We start from the raw sequence: 24,432 nt of genomic DNA, 5'->3' as shown, positions 1-24,432 counted from the left end.
AATGTGTTCGATGGTGGGGGGAGCTTTACTTGTGATGAACTGAACTGCATCTAGCACTTTCTGTAGAAATTTTCCATTCCTTGGAAATTGGTGTTTTCATACCAGGCCATGTTCCAGCATTTTGATCCAACTACTGTGAAAAAATGATGTATTTCCAAATCAGGATGGTGTGTGGCTTGGAGGGCAACTTCCTTGTAGTGATGTTCCCATGTCATTTCTACCCTTGTCCTTCTAGTCGGCGAGGGCTGTGGATTTGGAAAGTGCTAAGAACTGTTGATGAGTTGCTGCAGTCATCCTGTAGATGGTGCGACTGCTGCTAATGTATCTCACAGGTGGAATGAGTGAATGGTTATGGAGGGGTGACCTGTCGAATGGACTAAACACACAAAATGCTGAAGGAACTCAGCAAATCAGATAATTTGTGTGTTGCAAACAACAGGAATTCTGCAGATGCTGGAAATTCAAGCAACACACATCAAAGTTGCTGGTGAACGCAGCAGGCCAGGCAGCATCTGTAGGAAGAGGTGCAGTCGATGTTTCAGGCCGAGACCCTTCGTCAGGACTAACTGAAGGAAAAGTGAGTAAGGGATTTGAAAGTGGATGGGAGATCCCCTGAGCGGATAAAGTCGGTGATGGTGTGGGAGACAATGGCCTGGTGCTCCTTAGTGGGGTCACGATCGAGGGGTAAATAAGAGGAGGTATCCGCGAGTTGTCGCTGTGCCTCAGCAAGGTAGAGGTCAGTACGCCAGACTACAACAGCACCCCCCTTATCGGTGGCATCCCCTTCTCGCAATTCCTCCGTCTCTGCCGCATCTGCTCTCAGGATGAGGCTTTTCATTCTAGGACGAGGGAGATGTCTTCCTTTTTTAAAGAAAGGGGCTTCCCTTCCTCCACTATCAACTCTGCTCTTAAACGCATCTCCCCCATTTCACGTACATCTGCTCTCACTCCATCCTCCCGCCACCCCACTAGGCCTAGGGTTCCCCTTATCCTCACCTACCACCCTACCAGCCTCCGGGTCCAACATATTATTCTCCGTAACTTCCGTGCCACCTCCAACGGGGTCCCACCACTAAGCACATCTTTCCCTCCCCGCCTCTCTCTGCATTCTGCAGGGATCGCTCCCTATGCAACTCCCTTGTCCATTCATCCCCCCCATCTCTCCCCACTGATCTCCCTCCTGGCACTTATCCGTGTAAGTGGAACAAGTGCTACACATGCCCTTACACTTCCTCCCTTACCACCATTCAGGGCCCCAAACAGTCCTTCCAGGTGAGGCAACTCTTCACCTGTGAGTCGACTGGGGTGATATACTGCGTCCGGTGCTCCCGATGTGGCCTTTCATATATTGGCGAGACCCGACACAAACTGGGAGACCGCTTTGCTGAACATCTACGCTCTGTCCGCCAGAGAAAGCAGGATCTCCCAGTGGCCACACATTTTAATTCCACATCCCATTCCCATTCTGACATGTCTATCCATGGCCTCCTCTACTGTAAAGATGAAGCCACACTCAGGTTGGAGGAACAACACCTTATATTCTGTCTGGGTAGCCTCCAACCTGATGACATGAACATCGACTTCTCTAACTTCCGCTAATGCCCCACCTCCCCGTCGTACCCCATCTGTTACTTATTTTTATACACACATTCTTTCTCTCACTCTCCTTTTTCTCCCTCTGTCCCTCTGAATATACCTCTTGCCCATCCTCTGGGTCCCCCCCCCCCTGTCTTTCTTCCCGGACCTCCTGTCCCATGGTCCTCCCGTATCCCCTTTTGCCAATCACCTGTCCAGCTCTTGGCTCTATCCCTCCCCCTCCTGTCTTCTCCTATCATTTTGGATCTCCCCCTCCCCCTCCAACTTTCAAATCCCTTACTCACTCTTCCTTCAGTTAGTCCTGACGAAGGGTCTCGGCCTGAAACGTCGACTGCACCTCTTCCTAGAGATGCTGCCTGGCCTGCTGCATTCACCAGCAACTTTGATGTGTGTTGTTTGTTGTAATTCGTGTGTTGCTCAAGATTTCCAGCATCTGTAGAATCTCTTGTGCCTATCCAATGGGCTGCTATGTCCTGTACGGTGTTAAGTTTCTTGAGTGTTTCTGAAGATGTCTCATTCAGGCAATTGGAGAGCACTCCATCACCTGATTTGAGCCTTGTAGATAGTGACTAGGCTTTGAGGAGCTAGGTGGTAAGTTTTCCACCACAGGATTCCCAGTCTCAGACCGATGATTGTAGTCACTTGAGTAGTGCTCAATTGTGAACCCCAGGGTATTGCCCTGGGGATGGATGATTGGGTTGTTAGAAGGCTTACGTTGCATTGGCCTTCATTAGTCAGTGGATTGAATTGGAGTGGCAAGGTAATTTTGCAGCTGTAGAAAACCCTGGTTACACCACGCTTGGAATATTGTCTTCAGTTCTGGTTGCCTCATAGGAAGGACGTGGAAGCTTTAGAGGGGGTGCAGAGGAGATTTGTCACGATGCTGCTTGGATTAGTGAGCATGTGTTATGAGGATAGGTAGAGTGAGCTGGAGATTTTCTCTTTGGAGTGAAGAAGGATGGAAAATGACCTTATAGAGGGGTTGGTATAAGATGATAAGAGCCTTAGATCAAGTGGATAGCCAAAGACTTTTTGTCAGGGTGGAAATGGCTAATATGAGGGGTCATAATTTTTAAGGTGATTGGAGGAAAGTATTGGTGGGATATCAGAGGTAGTTTTTTTTTATGAAGAGAGTTGTGGATGCATGGAACACCCTGCTGAGGATGGTGGTAGAGGTAGATATACCATGGGGCATTTAAAAAACTCTTGGATAGGCACATGGATAAGAGAAAAATGGAGGACTATGTAGGAGGGAAGGGTTAGATTGATCTCAGAGTAGGTTAAAAACATGTGGGCTGAAGGGTCCGTACTATGCTATAGTGTTCCATGTTCTGTTCTGCGATGGTGATACCATTGAAAGTGAGGGAGTGAATTTCTCTTGAACGGCTAAACAGCTGCACAGGCTACCCGAAACGTTGACTGTTTATTCCCCTCCATAGATGCTGCTTGATCTGCTGAGTTCCTGCAGCACTTTGTGTGTGTGTGTGGTGTGTGTGTGTGTGTGTGTGTGTGTGTGTGTGTGTGTGTATGTGTGTTGCTAAAGATTTCCAGCATCTGTAGAATCTCTTGTGTATATGAATTTTCTCCTGTTGGATCTTGTCACTGCCTGATTCTTGTGCGACGTGAATGTTACGAATGTCACTTGCCACCTATCAGCCTTGTTGCATGTGGATGCACATGAGAACTGCTTCGTTATCTGAGGAGTTGTAAGTGGTGATGGACATTGTGCAATCATCAGCAAATATCCCCATTTCTGGTGTTACATCCACTCTCCCTCCTGATGGTGGGCGGTATGGTGGCGTGGCGGCTAGTGTAATGCTTTACAGTGCTAGCAGTCAGAGGATCAGGGTTCAGTTCCAACCACTGGCTGTAAGGAGGTTGTATGTTCTCCCTGTGATCATGTGGATTTCTGTTGGGTACTCCACTTTCCTCCCACATTCCAAAGGCATGCAGGTTAGAAGTAGGGAGTTGTAGGCATGCTATGCTGGCACCAGAAGCTTGGCGACACTTGCAGATGCCCCTGGCACATCTCGGACTGTGTTGGTTGTAGACACAAATGGCACGTTTCACTGTACACTCTATGCCCACTTTACTAGGTACAATACATGCTGTATCTAATAAAGTGGCTACTGAGTGTATGTTCATGGTTTTCTGCTGCTGTAGCCCATCCACTTCAAGGTTTGATGTGTTGTGCATTCTGCATACTATTGTTGTAATATGTGATTATTTGATTTACTGTCATTTTCCTGTCAGCTTGACCAATTTGGCTATTCTCCTCTGACCTTCCTCATTGAGAAGGCATTTCACCCACAGAACTACTGCTCACTGGATTTTTTTGTTTTTTTTTGCACCATCCTCTGTAAACTCTGGAGACTTGTGCATCAAAATCCCAGGAGATCAGCAATTTCTAAGATACTCAAACCACCCCGTCTGGCACCAACAATCATTCCATGGTCAAAGGCACTTAGATCATATTTCTCCTCCATTTTGATGTTTGGTCTGAACCTCTTGACCATAACTGCATACTTTATGTATCGAGTTGCTGCCTCATAAATGGCTGATTGGACATTTGCATTAATCAGCAGGAGTACAGATGTACATAATAACATGGCCACTGAATGTATGTTTTGATGTTTCAATATACATGAGACAAATAAAGTTAATCCCTCATCTATTGAGCAATCCCAGTGATTTCAGCTTTATGTACTTGATGAAAGAGAACTAATGGCCTTGCTGGCAGGGGGATTCCAAAGGTTTCCAACCCTGTGAGTAAAGTCTCTTCATTTCAATAATGGTTCTCCATGTATCCCCAGCAAACACCCACTAGCAAATTTCTACTGCCGTGCAATAGAGAGTACTCTGCCTTGTTGCATGACTGTCTGGTGGTTGATTGTTTGTCCATCGTTGACGTCGATGAGGACCTCGACATCATTATGATGGTGTTGAGACTAGCGCGTGATTTGGATTTAAGTGAGGGAGAGTTGCGCAGCGTCAGCCTCACTCTCTCTTCCCAATTCCCATCTGGATTCAGTGGCAAGACAGAGTCTAGACGGCTGGAGATGAGACTAGGCGCAGTGGATGACCAGGACGTCTTCTGTGTCTTGTCGTGCTCTACACGTTCCATGATGCTTACAGAAACCGCCTTCTTGACCGTTGGACCTTCCATAGGTCTCGTCCGCTCAGTCCGCCGGAGTCTGTCTTCACATGCTGGGATAGACAACTCCCTATCACACCGAGGGTTTGAGACCCGTCGGCTACCCTCACCTGGTTTAGCTGGCTTGTCGAAGCCATTGCCCGGGGTGTGGCCGCTGTCGCATGCAAACAGCTATGGGGAGCCACAGGTGAGAGCTGAGTGCCAGGTGGGGACCAAAGGTGGACTAACCGCCCTGAAAAGAACGTGACATGTTCCCTCACCAGAGGTGCTACCCCTCCCTGACACCCCATACACCCCGACTGTCTGGTATAAAGGCGCCGATGCTCTGTATCAATAAAGCTATAGAGGGTTGTAAACTCAACCAGCTCCATCATGGGCACAACTCTCCCTACCATCAAGGACATACTCAAAAGATGGTGTTTAAGAAGGTGGCATCCATTTTGAAAGAATTTACCACCCAGGACACGCCCTCTTCTCATTGCTGCCATCAGGGAGGAGGTGCAGGAGCCGGAAGACGTACACTTAGTGGTTTAGGAACAGCCTCTTCCACTCTGCAGTCAGATTTCCGAACGGTCCATGAACACTACCTCACTATTTTGCTTACTTTTTGCACCATTTCTTTGTTCTTAATGTACAGTGGATTATAGTTAATTGGGCGATTGGTTTATCGGGGCAGCCGCTTATTTGGGACAATTCTTAAAGAACAGAAACAGAGAAGTAGCTAGGAGTCCTTTCATTTATTTGGGACAATATGCCGTTTAATTGGGGCCGGAGACTGTTTGAAACATTTTCTAATTAGTGTCAGTCGCGTGCACATCGTGTGGCCGTTAGACACTACACCATGCTGAGAGCAAGCAGTGTTTAAATAGCATCAATTGTGTGTGTTTGTGTTCAAAATGCAGTGATTTTTATCACTTATAGTTGGCGAGAAATAAGCTGTAATTCAGAACTGCTTTGCTCACTGCAGTTTCAAGCAGTCAGACTTGGAAATGCCAGAAATGGCTGGAAGTGAAAATGAAATGGTTTTACCACTTCACCAAGTTAGGAGCTGAAAAAAATTTTAAGGAACCGACAATCACCTTGAATCTTACCTTTGGTCCCGACCAGACACGCGGCTCTCACCTGTGGCTCCAAGTAATTGTTTACATGCGACAGTGGCCTTAACCCCATTACACCACTCCAACAGGCGGGCTAAGCCAGGTGAGGGTACCTGGCGGGTCTCATGCCCCTTGAGATAGAGATATGCCTGTCCTAGCATGGGAAGTCAGCTTTGTCGGACTGCACAGATGAGATCTACAATGGCCAGGAAGGCGGTTCTGCAACGCTATGTCAGAGTGAAGGGCATGATGAGGCACAAAAGAAGTCCTGGTTATCCATTTCAAACAGGGAAGACCCCAGCTGTGCCACAGTTACCTGCTATGACCTGGACAGTATATGATTCTTGATCCACAGCAATGTGATTGACTCTTGAGGTGCCTCTCAGCTTTGGGAGATGCTCTTCGTTGGCTGGGTTGGGTGGGGTGAGTGGGCAAGGGGTGGTGATATCTGGACTGCATTGCCTCCTGCTGGAAGAGTGTGATGGGGTGGTCACCTCTAATGACCATTGGCCAGGCCCCTGAAGAGTTGGAATTAACAGTCACTGAAGCTCTGGCCAATGTACTTAGATTTAATAACCTCTATCAAAAACAGACACTGGAGTCTTTGATCAATATCCTTTGGGTGGCCATATAGAAATTGGCCAATGACCTAGATTGAATTCCACTGCTGTCTGGAAGGAGTTTATACATTTTCCTTGTGACCACGTGGGCTCCCTTGGGTGCTCCTGTTTCCTTCTGCAATGCAAAAATGTACGGGTTAGGAGGTTAATTGGTCACATGGGGGTAATTGTGAGGCATGGACTCACTGGCACAGAAGGGCATGTTACCGTGGACATGGTGATGAAGTCAAATTAGATACGGGCTTGCTTGCATACTTATCTATCTACCTATCTATTCAAAAAGGTAATTTAAAAGATACAGCATTGCAACAAGCCCTTTTCGGTCCTCATCACCCAGTCGCATCAATGTAACCGATTAATCTTCTGAGCCCGTATGTCTTTGGAATGTGGGAGGGAGCCGGAACACCCGGAGGAAACCCCATGCAGTCACGGGGTGAACATTCATACTCATTACACACAGCAGTGGGGTGGAACCCAGGTTGCTGGCTCTGTGATAGTGTTATGCCAACCACCATACTACCGTGCCAACACTGATCTGGTCGCCACTGTGTCCATTATAAGTGCAGTCATGTTAAAGTTAGACCTATTCTTCCCATTATGCGCTCCTTTGTGACTCTCGGTTCTGTAAAAGATTCACTGAGAACACCTGCCCTTGAATCCATTTCGTTTAGAGCAGATGCTATAAGGAGATTGGACAAGCTACATTATTTTCTCTGCAGCGGCAGAGGCTGAGGGGAGACTTAATAGAAGTTTATGAAATGATATGTGGCATAGACAGAATTGACAGCCAGTATCTCTTTCCCAGAGTCAATAGTCTAGTACTAGATGGTCAGTGGGCAGGGTGGGAGGGGGGTGGGGAGGAGGGTTCAGGGGAGATGTGGGAAGCAAGTTTTTTTTTAATATATACACAAAGAGTGGTACATAGCTGGAATGCACTGCCAGGGATGGTGGGAGATGTTCAAGAGGATCATAAGTATAAATTGATTGGTTTATTACTGTCACATGTACAAAGTTCAGTGAAAAGCTTGTCTTGCATTCTGTTCGTACAAATGAATTAATTACAAAATACATTGAGGTAGTACAAGGTTAAGCAATAACAGAATGGAGAACGAAGTGTTACAGTTACAGAGAGTGCAGTGCAGGGAAACAATAAGGTCCACAGAGAATGGAGAGATACAGACCATGTGCAGAATCAGATTCATTTATTTGTGGAATGCATATCGAATCATACAGTGAACATAAGCAACGCAATTTAAGGATGTACTGGGAGCAGCCCATGAGTATCGCCGCACTTTCTGGCATGCCCACAATGCTTAGCAGAACAACACAGAACACAAGAAGCAACAAAACAACAACAGCAAGATCCTCCCTCCCACTCTCCCACACACCCTGACAGTCCTGCAGTCCTGGGATTGGCCTCCTGGACTCCAGTGTACTCACGGACAACGAGCTTCTGACTTTCCTACTGGACACTCAGACATGTAGACCCAATACTTCAGCCTTTGGGCCTCGACTTCTGGACTTCCAATCGACATTTGGGCTTCGATTTTTGGTACTGACCCCAGGACTAACCAATGATGAGACCCCAAACTCCAGGCCTGCAAGTCCAGACTTGCCAATGACGGGACCCTGAATTCCAGGCCTTGAAGCAGCGGATGGACAGGATTAGTGTCATTTGGCACCTTTAGCTTAATTAACTCAGTTCAACATCATGGGCTGAAAGGCCTGTTTCTGTGCTGTCCTGTTTTATGTTGTACATTCACAAAAAATTGACAATTTCAAGTCTAAGTTCAAGTTTAATTATCATTGAACCGTATAAAAATATAGCCAAATGAAGTGTTCCTCCAGGGCCAAGGTGCAAAACGCATTACCAGCAGCATACAGCGCATATAGCACATATGGTTACAATAGCAGAAAAATATACAGTCACAAAAAAATATAGCTTAAGTCCCCGAATAGCATGTGCTGTAGGTTGATGGTGCAGGGGATGTTGTCAAGAGGACTAGAATATAAAATTGAAGCCCCTTTTTACCAGGTGTCTCTCGAAACACAGCTCATTAGCCCCTGGACTCAGTGGAGGGAAAAACCACCTTTCTCGAACTCTGTACGTCTAGGGTCACTCTTACTTGGGTCCCACCAGACTGGAAAGTTGGAACGTCTCGACCACCCGAACCGCAATCTGGGTGAATACTGTATAAACATTACCCACATGCAATTATCAGTCAGCAAGGAATAACAGATCGTACACTGCAGGCAATTATAAAGAAGGTGTATTTATGAATGTCAGCTTAATCAAATAGTTATTAAAGAAGAAAGAAAAAAATAAGAAGGCCCATTATAAATTACAGTCAAATGTACACAAGGTTGGAGCACATATCTTCCAAAAGCTGGATGTGTCCTTGTGCTCACGGTGCCAACTCCTATTCACCGATCACAAGTAGAACTTCCCATCTCAGACTACAATGAGTCGCACACTCCGGTTGGATCAAATCCTACCACCACTTCTCTCGATCTTCTCTCTCCAGCTCCCATTGAAAAGACACCAAAACACCCCAAAGTCCGTCATAAAACTTGTTCGCCCAGCTTTCTCTAGAACCTTCTCCCAATGCCGCCATCCTGATTGGCTGGACCCAACATTCCTAAGCATGAACATCACAACTCCTTATCTTTAATGGTAGCCCAAACACTATCAGCAGAAAACACGGCTTCTACAGAAAACCATTAAATGCAATACCCTACAACATTAGCAGTAAAATCTTAACCAGAGCGTTACACTCTTCCCCCCACCAAAAATCATGTCCTCATAACTTTGAAACTTATTAAACCATCATTAATAACACAATTTGCAAAGAAATTTTGTGATGTCAAGACCTCCAACCCTTTTGTGAATGATAGTGATGTACCTCACTAAGGGGATAGACACAACATTCTGTTCCCCTGGTGCATCATAAGCCAGCCTGTCTGGGAGTTTCCCGACTCTTTGAGACCTTCTTATCCCACCTTCAGCCTCTTCAGCCCTAAGAACTCCTGGTGATCTTTCTTGTCTTCTTGGGGATGCCTCCCCTGTCTATTACTCTGGCAACTCGCATCTCCTTGTCACTTGACTGAGCTCAGCTTCATCCCCAATAACTTTGGAGCCCAGCTTCCCTTCATTGTCTAACATCAAGTCTACCTGTACCTCTCTCCACTACATCTGCATCAGTGTGGTGAGGTTCAGGAATATCGTCATTAATTACTGGGGAGTTTGCACAAGATAAAGTATACCACACTCCCATTTCCTCACTGCTGAGTTCATACATCATTCAGTGGTTGGGTCCCTCTCAGTCTCCCCACTGATTGCCTTTCTGTTCTCCCCCTTCGGTGTAGAGTCCTCCTACTAGATGTAGGGTCCATGTTAGGCTCTGGGTCAATACGTACCTCCTGCTCCAGAGGTAAAAAGTGATTCTGACAGGCTCATTATTATCTTCTGGCACATTTGGCATCTAATTTTCCACTATGTAAAGTGTAACCACCCAGCAGTCAGCCAACGTATGTTTCCCTAGTAACTCCAAATTCCTTATGAGTACTCTGTCTCCAGGCATCAGCTGGGAGAACCTAATTGTAGCAGTGGACCAGATGCCCAATTTGCTGACTCCATTTGCTGTCCTTGCTGATATCCAGGGTTCCAAGCATATCTAGCAATGTCCAGTTGAACCTCTCAGGCTGGGGATTGCCCTATGGATGATAAGGAGTGGTCCTTAACTTATACTCCTAGCATGCCCAGTAACTCATGTATGAGCCTACTCTCAAAATCTCTTCCCGAATCATTGTGTATCTGACTTGAAGGTCATAATGGAACAAAATACTTTCCCTATAACACTTTGACCATGGTGGACGCTCCCTGATCCTTTGTAGGGAAAGCTTGAGCATATCTGGTGTGGGGATCAGTAATAATCAAGACATTTGCAGTGCTGCTGGAATCAGTCTCCATGGCAAAGAAATCCATACATACTAAATCAAGTGGCTCTGCACCCTGGAAATGGAATAAGGAAGCCACCCTTGTCGGCAGCATCTTCCTCCGAATACATCGAATGCACGACTTACAGTAGTCTTCAACCTCAGGCTTCATTCGGGGCCGGTTGAACCGATCCCGAGCTGATCAATAGGTGTTGTCAAACCCCAAATGACCTGAATCATCAGCACAATCCTTCGATGTTTCTCAGGCAAAACCAACTGGGAATGCTGAGGCCAGTCTGGAGGAGACGTGACCCAGTACAGAACCTGGTTCCTTAACTCCACTTTGTTCCATTCTCTCACAGCAGGGGCATAGTCTTTTCATCCTTGTCCATATCCCCTTTCTGCCACAGCTGCCCAGACAACACCTATACAAGGGTCATCTTGCTGAGCTGCCACCACTTCCCCACGACCAATGCAGGCAACTGCTTTGTATTCAGGGCAGTCGCGTTGCAGAAAGCTTGTGGAATGACAACCAGAAATGTTCCACAGCTGTATCCTGCCGCAGCCTTGCCTCTGATTTCCCCGTGGTGGAGAACTGGCACATCGCTTTAATTCCAGAGGCAGGAACACTCTTACACTCTCCATCCATTTCCTGCCCTTCATGTGAACATCGGGACAATGCATCGACATCAATGTTCTGGCTCCTTAGCCAATACTTCAGGCTGAATTCATAGGCAGACAACGCTGCCAACCAACAATGGCCTGTGGCATCTAGTTTCGCTGAGGTCAGGATACAAGTCAATGGATTTTTTTTCAGTCCTCACCTCGAACTTGGCACCATATAGACAGGCATTTAACTTACCCACCACAGCACATTCCAATGCCAGAAACTCCAATTTGTGCATGAGGTAGTTTTGATCGGAGGGTGATGGACTCTGGCTGACAAAGGCAACGGGTCTCAACCCTGTGCCCTGATCCTGATACAGAACACTCCCTAAGCCCTCTCGGATGGCGTCTGTATGCAGTGCATATGGCAGTTGGGGGTTTGCAAAGGCCAACACAAGTGCTTTATTTAGTAGCTCATTCAGCACCTGGAAGGCCTCTTCACATTTTGCTCCGAAAGGCTCCAAAGGACTAAGCTGAACTTTACCATCTTCTCCTTTTGTCCTTCTCCCTTTCTTCCCCAAGGGAGGGTAACTTCACAGAAGCTGATTCAAAGGCTGGCTTACTTTAGGGTAGTCCTTCACAAATATCTGGTAGCACCCACAGAATCCAAGGAATGACCATAGAGCATTCACATTCTTGGGCCTTTGCCATGTGGTCACCGCCTCTATCTTGGATGGTTCTGTAACTACTCCATTCTGTGGGACTTTGACCTGACGTAGTTGACAGACGTCTTGCAAAACTGGCACTTGTCCAGTGACAGTTTCAACCCTTCAGCTTTCAGATGGCCTAATATCTTCAGTAGCCTGGACCCGAGCACTATTGTGATCATCCAGGCACACTAGCACCTCAGCAAGTTCATGTCCCCAGCAGTCTTCGCCATGACACGTTGGAAAGTAGCTGGTGCTCCTGATATGCCCTGGGGCATTCTTTCAAATTGGAAGAATCCAAATGGACATATGAATGCCATCTTCTTCTTGTCAGTCTCACTCATGGGTATCTGATAATACCCGCTCCTTAGGTCCAGCACACTGAACCACTTTGCTCCACTCAGGCAGGCCAGTGAGTCCTTGATCTGCAGAACAGTATATTGGTCGGGAACTGTTCGTCAGTTCAGAGTCCAATAGTCAACACACATTCGTACCTTCCCATTCTTCTTTCCTCACCACCACTATGGGTGACACATAGGAACTTGATGGCTCAGTGATAATCCCTGCTTCCTTCAGTTTCAGCAGGTGCTGCCGAACATCCTCCAGCTCTGCTGTGCTAGTCGTCGAGACCTCTCTCTGAAAGGGGTGTCCTGTCACTCAATGGTGTGGTGAGTACTCTTGGAACAACCCACATCAAACTTGTCAGTAGAAAGGACATCTTTGAACTTTAATATCTTCTCTGTCAGTCTCCTTTTCTGACTCTCAGGTACCGGGAAGTCACCAAATTTGAGTGACTTGGCTATCAACTTTCCTGATCCAGGAGATTGTCTCTCTCCTGGTTTTCTCACAGGAAAACTAGACATTACAGGCACTGGAAAAAGCTGTGCCATCAACATTCCCTGCCTGGGGGTGACCTCTCTTTCTCCGAGGTGTTCCACACAATCACTGTCATCCTGTTTACGTGTATAGCTGACCTCTTTGCAGTTCAGGCCTCACCAGTACCCAGCGTGATCAGTTCAACTGGCCCCAGATGAAGCTTGAAGTTGAAAGTACTGTAAGTCGTGCATTCGATGTATTCAGAGGAAGATGCTGTCTACCAGGGTCGCTCCCTTATCCCATTTACAGAGTGTGGGGCCACTTGATTTGGTGTGTATGAACTTCCTCTCCAAAGAGCCTGATTCCAGCAACACTGCGAATGTCTTGGCTATTACTGATATGCCCAAGCCTTCTCTACAAAGGATCAGATGGCCAAAGTGTTATGGGAAAAATATTTTGTTCCTTATGGCCTTCTAAGATGGATGCACAGCAATCAAGGAAGGGATTTTAAGAGTAGGCTCATACATGAGGTACGGGGCATGCTTGGAGTCAAGAAGTTGGGGACCACTCCTTATCACATTCAGGGTAATCTCCAGCCTGACAGGTTCTATCGGACATTGCTAGACATGCTCAGAATCCTGAATATCAGTAAGAAGAACAAATGGAGTCAGCATATTGGGCATCTGGTCCACTGCAACAACTCTACACAGAATGAAGCCACTGGATACTCGCCTTACTATTTGATGTTCAGGCGCGAAGCCTGTAGATCTCTTGTTTTATGACTGGCAGGGAAGACTTGCCAAGAAAGACCTATCTTTAGTGTCTGACATGAGGAAGGAACTGCAAAAGGCTTATGAACTAGCAGAGGTCTCTGCTACCAAGCAGCATCAAGGAAAGAAGAGGAGATATGATCAAAAGATTAGGTTCTCCCAGATGATGCCTGGAGACAGAGTACCCATAAGGAATTTGGAGCTACTAGGAAGCATCAGTTGGCTGACCACTGGGTGGCTATGCCTTACGAAGTGGAGAGTCAGACGCCAGATGTGCCAGTTTTCCGGGTGAAGCCAGAAGATGGGAATGAGTCTGTCAAAATTCTCCACTGGAATCACCTTTTACCTCTAAAGCAGGGGGTACATGTTGACCCAGAGTCTGACATGCCAGCAGAACGCACTGCTTCTGCAGAAAACTTTCAAATGAACTAACCTACAAAATTAGGAATAAGATCTTAACCCGGGTGTTGCAAGAGCAAGAATGTAATGTTCGTACTTTATAAAGCACTGATGAGGCCTCACGGAGTATCGTGGGCAGTTTTGGGCCCCCTATCTTAGAAAGGATGTGTTGAAACTGGAGCGGGTCAAAGTAAGTTCACAAAAATTATTCCAGGATTGAATAGCTTGTCATATGAAGAGGGTGTGATGGCTCTGGGCCTGTGTTCACTGGAATTCAGAAGAATGAAGAGTGACCTCAGTGAAACCTATGGAATGGTGAAAGGCCTTGATAGAATGGATGTGGAGAGAATGTTTCCTATGGTGGGAGAGTACAAGACCAGAGAATACAGCCTCAGAATAGAGGGGCATCCTTTTAGAATGGAGATGATCAGGAATTTTAGCCAGACAGTGGTGAATCTGTGGAATTCTTTGCCATAGGCAGCTGTGAAGGTCAAGTCTTTATGTATATTTAAAGCAGAGGTTGATAGATTCTTTATTGGTCAGGGCATGAAGGCTTCTGGGGAGAAGGCAGGAGACTGGGGTTAAGAGGAAAATTGGGTCACGCATGATGAAATGGCAGAGCAGACTTAGTGGGCCAAATGGCCTATTCTGCTCCTGTATCTTATGGTCTTAATGCAAGATCTGCTATTTAGATGACCCCAGGAGGATGCAGTAAGCTTTGATAACAATGGAATCTCCATGAGCCTCACCTTCTCCCTGCTCTGCTTCCTTCCAAAACTTCAAAGGCACGTCTAAGGTCAGTCCGAGGATCAGAAGTCTGCATTGCCACGCCCCACTAAGACCGTAAGACCATAAGACATAGGAGCAGAATTAAGCCATCCAACTCATCGAGTCTGCTTCACCATTCAAGCATGGCTGATATAGTGTCCCTCTCAATCCTATTCCCCTATAACCTTTGACGCCATTACTATTCAAGCACCTATCAACCTCTGCTTTAAATATACGCAATGAATTGGCCTACACAGCCATATGAGGCAATGAATTCCACAAATTCATCACCCTCCGGTTGAAGAAATTCTTCCTCATTTCTGTTCTAAAGGGATGTCTTTCTATTCTGAAGCAGTGCCCTCTGGCCCTTAGCTCCCCCACTCCAGGAAATCCCCTCTCCACATCCACTCTATTTAGACCTTCCAATATTCATAAGCTTCAGCGAGATTCCCCCTCATTCTTCTGATCTCCCAAAGAGTGGAGAGTTCTGATTGTGAATACGGGCAATCTATGAGCCTCTGCTGTGATGTTGCCTGGAGTTCAGGGGCCGTGCGATTGGAGTGCTGCCTTTTAATTATTGTTTCTGCTGACATTGTGCTTTGTGGTGATAGCGGTGATAATAGCAAAGTCAACAAAATGCTGTTGTTCCAAAGAGGCTCACTTTGCAAACTCGTTATTATTTTCAAATCCCTGTGGAATTGTCCCAGAGACTTTAAGAATGTAGGCATCGACCTGAAGAAAAAAATAATAATCACAGGGACTAAAACAGAAATTGACAGGATTTTTTCACCCAGCATTCTTAAACCCTCTGATGTTAATGGTTTTCGTTACAATAATATTAGTGGTGGGGAGAAGGGGGTGTTTGAAGGTGAGCATTCTGACTGGCTGCATTACTGTCTGGTGTGGAGGCACCAGTGCCCAGCATCAGGAAAAAGCTGCAGAGGCACTAGCCTCTTATCCATCGAGGGCATCTTCAGAGGGCGCTGCCTCACGAAGGCGGCATCCTTCGTAAAAGGCCCCCACCCTCGAAAAAATTACTTATAATTTTAGAGATAAATATGATACATTTTTGAATATTTGGCGCCCATATTTACAAAAGATAGGATGGCATATTTAGTTGCTCCAATGATAAAGTTGTTGGTCCCTTGGGGAAAGTAATAAATACATATACTAAATTTATTTTGAATCCCATGGAGCATGTGGAAACTTTCCAATATCCAGGCAGTTCTCCTTTCTTCTTTTTTTTCAGGTAGGTGTATATATTGGGGGGGAGGGGGGAGGGTAGATATTATCATTCTATGTAATCATTTCGAAAACTCAATAAAAATTATATTAAAAAAAAATAAAAGACCCCCACCACCTAGGACATGCTCTCTTCTCATAACTACCATCAGAGAGGAGGTACAGGAGCCTGAAGATGCAACCTCAACATTTTAGGAGCAGCTCTTCCCCTCTGCCACCAGATTTCTGAATAGTCTATGAACCCTTCAACACTACTATTTTACTCTCTTTTTATTAATTTATTTAAAAATATTTCCTATTATAAATGATGGTAATTTTTAATGTACTGCTCTGTGCTGCTGCCACAACACACCAAATTTTACGCCTACGTCAGTGATAATAAACTTGATTCTGATTGTCAACGGGGTTTAGAGGTGAAAAGTCACACTTTATGGGAAGCTTGTTACTTTATTAATCTACACTTAAAAGATGGCAGGGTGGGGTGGGGAAGAGTCATTGGTTAATCAAGGATTGTCAGCATGGCTTTGAGAGACTCTGTCTGACAAATTTGATAATTTGATGCAACACACACACAAAATGCTTTGAGGAACTCAGCAGGTCAGACAGCATCTATGGAAATGAATAAACAGTTGACGTTTCAGGCCGAGACCCTTCATCAGGACTGAGAATGAAGGAGGGAAATGCCAGAATAAAAAGGTGGGGGAAGGGGGAAGGGGAAAGAGGCTAATTTTATTAAACACTTGGAAGTGATGGCAGAAGTGTTATCAATGACAGTTGTTCTCCATGGTTGTTAGCTGGCCTACTGAATGTTTTCAGCAAATCGTAAACACAGGATTCCTCAGATGCTGGAAATTCAGAGTGACACAAAATGCTAGAGGATCTCAGCAGGTCAGGCAGCATCTATGGAGAGGAATAGATAGTGGATGTTTCAGGCTGAGACCCTTCATTATAACTTACCTCTTCCTAGAGATGCTGCCTGGCCTGCTGCGTTCACCAGCAACTTTGATGTGTGTTTCATGATAAAGGGTGTTGGCCCTTCAATGACAGGAAATTGAGTGCACAGCCACTAATGAACAGGATCAGAGATGCCTGCAATCGTATGTTTCTACACTCATAGGTGCTTGCAGGATTTGAACCCATGGCCTTCTGAAATTGCATTCAATGTCCTGATGAAGGGTCTTGGTCAATGTACCCTCTAACTTGTAATGACCAATGTGCACAAAAATCTTGTGCTATACAATTTTTTACCCAATGACAACAACAGGTACTCTCTGAATTTTTAAGTGGAAGTAAACCTGAAGTTGTTCTAAGCCATTCTGCTTCAAATGAACTAGAATTTTTTTTTGTGCTTCACGCCCTTTGCTTCTTCGGAATTCTTCATAGTGAATCAATAATGTCTTCAATAAAAACAGTGTAAATAAGTCAGTTCTAAAACCTGCAGACAAATCTTCGTGCACTCACATTGTCAACAACGTCTGCGTCCGAAACCGGAGAAGGACATGTGATTGTGTACGATCGTGAAATATACCTAACGCACCAACGATGTAGAGGGTGACATTTTGTGCACTAGTAGTAAAAGGTGGGGGGGGATGGGTGTGTGTGTGTGTGTACACGTACACCTTAGAGGGACATAGGTCTCGGCCCAAAGCAACAACTGTTTAGCCCTCTCCATACATGTTACCTGAACTGCTGAATTCCTCCGGCATTTTGTGTGCTACACTAAATATCTCCAGCATTTTCCACTTTTATGTATTCTGATAAACACTTGTCAACACATTGATCAAATGAGGGAGGAGCTGTGGCAGGACATAAAAGTACTAAAAAACAATAACAAAAATAATAATATTTCACTCTTTATTCCAGATCTCTCAATATCTGGGGAAGCTCTACAGTGAGATGATCTTTGTAAATGGATTTGTGCATTGTGATCCACACCCAGGCAATGTGTTAGTGAGAAAGTCTCCTCAAACCAACAAGGCTGAAATTGTATTGCTGGACCATGGACTATATCAGGTAAGCTCTCAAGCCACTTTGTTGAAAACCATGGCACCAAGACAGACGAGTCAAGAGTCGGAAGGCCACAGGCTCAAACCCTGCAATCTTATTTGGAATGTTATATTCAGTAATGATTGCCTCATTGTGGAAAGGATGTGGAAGTTTCTGAGAGGGTACAGAGGAGATTTACCAGGATGCTGCCTGGACTAAAGAGCATGTCTTATGAAGATAGGCTGAGTGAGCTAGGGCTTTACTCTTTGGAGCGAAGGAGGATGAGAGGAGACTTGATAGCGTTGTACAAGACGATGAGACATAGTTAGAGTGAATAGCCAGTCTTTTTTCCTAGGGCAGAAATGGCTAATGCAAGAGGTGTAATTTTAAGTTGGTTGGTTGAAAGTATGTGGGGGGTGGGTTTGTTTTAATTAGTTTTTTAAAAAAATTGTGATACACCGCGGTGTAGGCTCTACCGGCCCTTTGAGCCATGCCGTCCCAGTAACCCCTGACAAACCCTATTAGCTCTAATCTAATCACGGGACAATTTACAATGACCAATTAACTTACCTGGTATGTCTTTGGACTATGGGAGGAAATCGACACACCTGGAGAAAACCTGTGCGTTTCACGGGGAGGACGTACAGACTCCTTAGGGACAGTGCTGGAAATGGACTCTGAACCTCAGAATGTCCCACGCTGTAATAAGTTTGAGCTAACCACTGTGCTGTCTTGGCACTCCAGCGTGTGTCAGAGGAAAGTTCTTTACAGAGAGAGTGGTGGGTGCGTGGAACGCTCTGCCAGGGGTGGTGTTGGAGTCAGGTACGTTAGGGTCACTTAAGAAACTCTTAATTAAACGGGCATATGGATGATAGAAATAGGAAGGGTTCTGCAGGAGGGAAGTTAGATTGATCTTAGAGGAGTTTAAAAGGTTGGCACTACACCATGTACCAAAGGGCCTGTGCTTGCTGTAATGTTCACTGTTCCGGGTTCTATATTTGAGTGTAGAACCACAGAATTCATACATCTCTGGTCCTGCTCATTTGAGGCCACGCATTCAATTGACAAATTCCTAAACCCGTCAATTCCCCTCTTAATCTCACCACTCCTCTAATTCTCTCTTTTCCATCAATATGACCAAGCTTTCGGGCATCTGAAATGATTTCACACAGCCTTACAGAATTAGGGAAAGTTGCAACACTGAAGAGGCTGTTGGGCCCATCTTGGCTGTGCTGACTAAAATGAATTACGGAGCCTACTATCGTCCCCAAGGTGTGGACCACAGCTCTAAGCCCATGCCTCTCCGGGGATACGTTGCTGTATTATGAAGGACATGACCTAGACAGGAGCAGTGGCTGTAAGGTCTGAATTATAAGATAAAAGATAAGAAACCTCAAAACATACAGAGAAACGTGGCATTTTCTCTCAACAACTAACACAGTCTGAGGGGGCAGGCCGCAGGTGTTGCCACGATTCTTGCTCCAACAGAGCATGCCCACAACTTAATAACCCTAACCCATATGTCTTTGTGACATGAAGGAAACCAGAGCACCTGGAGGAGATGTACAGACTCCTTAGAGACGTTGATGGGAATTGATCCCTGATATTACAGCTGTTAAAGCATTACACCAACCACTACACTACTGTGCCTCCCTAATTAACTAATTAATTAATTACATGCTGGGAGCACAGATCTGGAAGTGTTCATACCATAAAGAACATCAAGGTAAACCTCTATCTAACGTTGTTCAGGAAGGGAAATTTGCTATCGGCGCCCAGCATGCCCCATCTGTAACTCCGCACTCCAATGCAGTTGACTTGTAACTGTGTTCAGCTTCAGCTTCTTTCAAACTGTATTAAGGAACTGGATGAACTGTAGATCATTCGGGAGACTGGGGAGGGGGGTGGGGTGCTTAATTGACTGACATACAGAGAGTTTGTTACACTCAAAATGCAGGACGCCGGTAACTGGGTGACTGTCTGGAGGGGGAAAAGGGGATAGGCAGGCAGCCACTTTGGCTGTTCTCCTCAAAACAGGTCCACCGCATTGGATACACTTGTAGGGGGTGGATGAAATAGCAGAGGAAAGCCACAGCAATCAGGTCTCCGTCACTGAGTCTGGCTCTGTGTTTCAGAAGCGACAGGCGGAGAAGAGTTCAGTAGTGATAGGGGATTCCATTCCATTGTTAGAGGAACAGACAGGAGATTCTCTGGATATAAAAGAGACACGCAGATGGTATGTTGCCTCCCACGGTTTCAGATTCTCGATCAGTGGTATCTCTTCAGGGGAAGTTATGTTCTGTACGAAAAGGATGGGTTTCACCTGAACTCAAGGGGTATCAATAAGCTTGCGGGCAGGTTTGGTAGAGCTGTTAGGGAGGGCTTAAATGGACATCTCTCTATTCTGAGGTTGTGCCCTCTGTCCTAGGTTCCACCCCCACTACAGGAAACATCCTCACTATGTCCACTCTATGTAGGACCTTAAATATTCGACAGGTTTTGACAATTGTAACTAAACCTTGATAACTTGGAAAATTTTACAGAGGATTCAAAGGAATGGGGAGTGCAACAGAATTGTTTGCTCAGGATGATGTCCGAGTGAAGATCTTCGCAACAAGATCTTAGTAGCAACTTCCTTTCTCTGATGAAACATAAACGCTGTGTCTCTCTGCATGGATGCTGCCTGACCTGCTGAGCATTTTCAGCATCTCGGAAACACTGAGAACAAACAGAGGCCCTTCAGCTCACTGTTTCCATGCTGAGAATCAAGAATCTGCTCACGCCAATTCTACACCAAGCTGATTTTACTCTCCCCATGTTTCAGGATCAAATTAAAGTTTATAGCCATGTAAACATGTGGTATAAATGCCATGAAATTTCACTTTGTACATCAGCAGTACAGCACATTACAAACATGACAAGTTATATATACTTAAAAGACACAAAGCGTACACCTGTGCAAAGATAAACATGATGCAAATGCAACGCGCAGACAAAATGGAGGAACTCATTAGGTCAGGCAGCATCTATGGAGGGGAATAAACTGTCGATGTTTCGGGCTGAGACTCTTCATCACGTCGACTGCTTATTCTGCACCACAGGTGCTGTCTATTATGCTGGTTCCTTCAGCACTTTATGTGCATTGCTCAGTTTCCAGCACCTGAAGAATCACTTGTGCTTGTGATAATGATACGAGTGGATGTTGAGACACAGAAACAAAATACAGTATAGCCTGAGGTAGGGGGATGGGTTTTAGCCATTTTCGAACCAACAGCTACCCCTGATTCCCCAACTCACCTTCAAATTTGAGTTGCCTGGGGCTTCTTACTGTAGCAAAATTAACCTGCCTCCAATTTCTGCTTATAATTCAGATTTCCAGCAGCTACAGATCTTTAATTAAAACAGGAAATGCTAGGAATTCTCTGCAGGTCAGGCGGTACCTGTGGAGAGAGAAACAGTTTACGTTTCAGGTCAAAGATCTGGCAGCTCTTTAGGTTTTCATTGACTGCTGGGGCTGATGCTCATCCCACAGATATAAAAAGTACCATTTTAGTCCTGTGACAAGAGAAACACGGTAGATCCATCAACACTTGGTTGTTGGGCTTTCATCGTCTTTTCAGTTTCTGACAGGCCCACTGTGACGAGCTATTTATGGACATTGGAAAGACAGTAGGTTTGATGGATTCTGTTTTTGTAACTTCTATTTATTGTGTTCTAGGCTGTCTTGGACAGCAGTTATCTCTGCACAGGCCCATGCTCTGAGGTGCTAAAAAAATGGTCAGCTCACAACCCCACGACCGGTTTGCATATTTTGGTGCTTCCTCTTTACCAGTAATCTCCCCCATAAATCTCAGCTCAACCTAAAATCTGCTCACCTTTCAATTACATCATCAAACATCAGTAGAAGTCCAACACAATATCCAATGTGACACAGAACCCACACTCCAACACACTATACAATGTGACACAGAACCCACAATCCAACACACTATCCAATGTGACACAGAGCCCACCCTCCAACACACTATCCAATGTGACAGAGAACCCACCCTCCAACACACTATCCAATGTGACACAGAGCCCACCCTCCAACACACTATCCAATGTGACACAGAACCCACAATCCAACACACTATCCAATGTGACACAGAGCCCACCCTCCAACACACTATCCAATGTGACACAGAACCCACACTCCAACACACTATCCAATGTGACAGAACCCACCCTCCAACACACTGTCCAATGTGACACAGAACCCACAATCCAACACACTGTCCAATGTGACACAGAACCCACACTCCAACACACTATCCAATGTGACACAGAACCCACACTCGAACACACTGTCCAATGTGACACACAGCCCACACTCCAACACACTGTCCAATGTGACACAGAACCCACCCTCCAACACAATATCCAGTGTGACACACAGCCCACACTCCAACACACTATCCAATGTGACACAGACCCCACCCTCCAACACACTATCCAATGTGACACAGAGCCCACCCTCCAACACACTATCCAATGTGACACAGAGCCCACTCTCCAACACAATATCCAATGTGACACAGAACCCACACTCCAACACACTATCCAATGTGACACAGAGCCCACACTCCAACACACTATCCAATGTGACACAGAACCCACAATCCAACACAATATCCAATGTGACAGAACCCACCCTCCAATAGACTATCCAATGTGACAGAACCCACCCTCCAACACAATATCCAATGTGACACAGAACCCACAATCCAACACACTGTCCAATGTGACACAGAACCCACACTCCAACACACTGTCCAATGTGACACAGAACCCACACTCTAACGCAATATCCAATGTGACATGGACCTCACCCTCCAACACACTGTCCAATGTGACACAGAACCCACCCTCCAACACACTATCCAATGTGACACAGAACCCACCCTCCAACACAATATCCAATGTGACACAGAACCCACCCTCCAACACACTGTCCAATGTGACACAGAACCCACCCTCCAACACACTATCCAATGTGACACAGAACCCACCCTCCAACACAATATCCAATGTGACACAGAACCCACCCTCCAACACACTATCCAATGTGACACAGAACCCACACTCTAACACAATATCCAATGTGACATGGACCTCACCCTCCAACACAATGTCCAATGTGACACAGAACCCACAATCCAACACACTATCCAATGTGACACAGAGCCCACCCTCCAACACACTATCCAATGTGACACAGAACCCACACTCCAACACACTATCCAATGTGACACAGAACCCACCCTCCAATACACTATGCAATGTGACACAGAACCCACCCTCCAACACACTATCCAATGTGACACAGAGCCCACACTCCAACACACTGTCCAATGTGACAGAACCCACACTCCAACACAACATCCAGTGTGACACAGAACCCACACTCCAACACACTATCCAATGTGACACAGAACCCACACTGCAACTCAATATCCCATGTGACACAGACCCCACCCTCCAACACACTATCCAATGTGACACAGAACCCACAATCCAACACATTATCCCATGTGACACAGAACCCACCCTCCAATACACTATCCAATGTGACAGAACCCACACTCCAACACAACATCCAATGTGACACAGAACCCACACTCCAACACACTATCCAATGTGACACAGAACCCACAATCCAACACACTATCCAATGTGACACAGAGCCCACCCTCCAACACAATATCCAATGTGACACAGAACCCACCCTCCAACACAATATCCAATGTGACACAGAGCCCACACTCCAACACACTATGCAGTGTGACACAGAACCCACACTCCAACTCACTGTCCAATGTGACACAGAACCCACACTCTAACACAATATCCAATGTGACACAGAACCCACACTCCAACACACTATCCAATGTGACACAGAACCCACAGTCCAACACACTATCCAATGTGACACAGAGCCCACACTCCAATACACTATCCAATGTGACACAGAACCCACCCTCCAACACAATATCCCATGTGACGCAGAACCCACCCTCCAATACACTATCCAATGTGACAGAACCCACCCTCCAACACACTATCCAGTGTGACACAGAGCCCACACTCCAACACACTATCCAATGTGACACAGAACCCACCCTCCAACACACTGTCCAATGTGACACAGAGCCCACAATCCAACACAATATCCCATGTGACACAGAACCCACCCTCCAACACAATATCTAGTGTGACACAGAACCCACACTCCAACACACTATCCAATGTAACACAGAACCCACACTCCAACACAATATCCCATGTGACACAGAACCCATCCTCCAACACACTATCCAATGTGACACAGAGCCCACAATCCAACACACTATCCAATGTGACAGAGAACCCACACTCCAACACAATATCCAATGTGACACAGAGCCCACACTCCAACACAATATCCAATGTGACACAGAGCCCACAATCCAACACACTATCCAATGTGACACAGAACCCACAATCCAACACAATATCCAGTGTGACATGGACCCCACACTCCAACACCCTATCCAATGTGACACAGAACCCACCCTCCAACACACTATCCAATGTGACACAGAACCCACCCTCCAACACAATATCCAATGTGACACAGAACCCACCCTCCAACACACTGTCCAATGTGACACAGAACCCACCCTCCAACACACTATCCAATGTGACACAGAACCC

The 24,432-nt window shown here is 45.9% G+C and overlaps 1 protein-coding gene across 6 annotated transcripts in view; it reads left to right on the top strand.

The window, feature by feature from the left end:
* adck1 (aarF domain containing kinase 1) overlaps positions 1-24,432 on the top strand; it is a 765,048-nt gene that overhangs the window by 493,722 nt on the left and 246,894 nt on the right. For all 6 annotated transcript variants that reach the window (XM_072273241.1, XM_072273237.1, XM_072273238.1 and 3 more), the window contains one exon: positions 17,575-17,724. In XM_072273241.1, coding sequence (XP_072129342.1) covers positions 17,575-17,724 — 150 coding nt within the window. The remainder of the gene's footprint in view (positions 1-17,574; positions 17,725-24,432) is intronic.

This window comes from Mobula birostris, chromosome 1 (assembly GCF_030028105.1).
Source record: "Mobula birostris isolate sMobBir1 chromosome 1, sMobBir1.hap1, whole genome shotgun sequence".
In the NCBI taxonomy this organism is placed as follows: Eukaryota; Metazoa; Chordata; class Chondrichthyes; order Myliobatiformes; family Myliobatidae; genus Mobula; species Mobula birostris.
The sequence above is the reverse complement of the archived record's forward strand: the minus strand, read 5'-3'. Positions and strand labels throughout refer to the sequence as shown.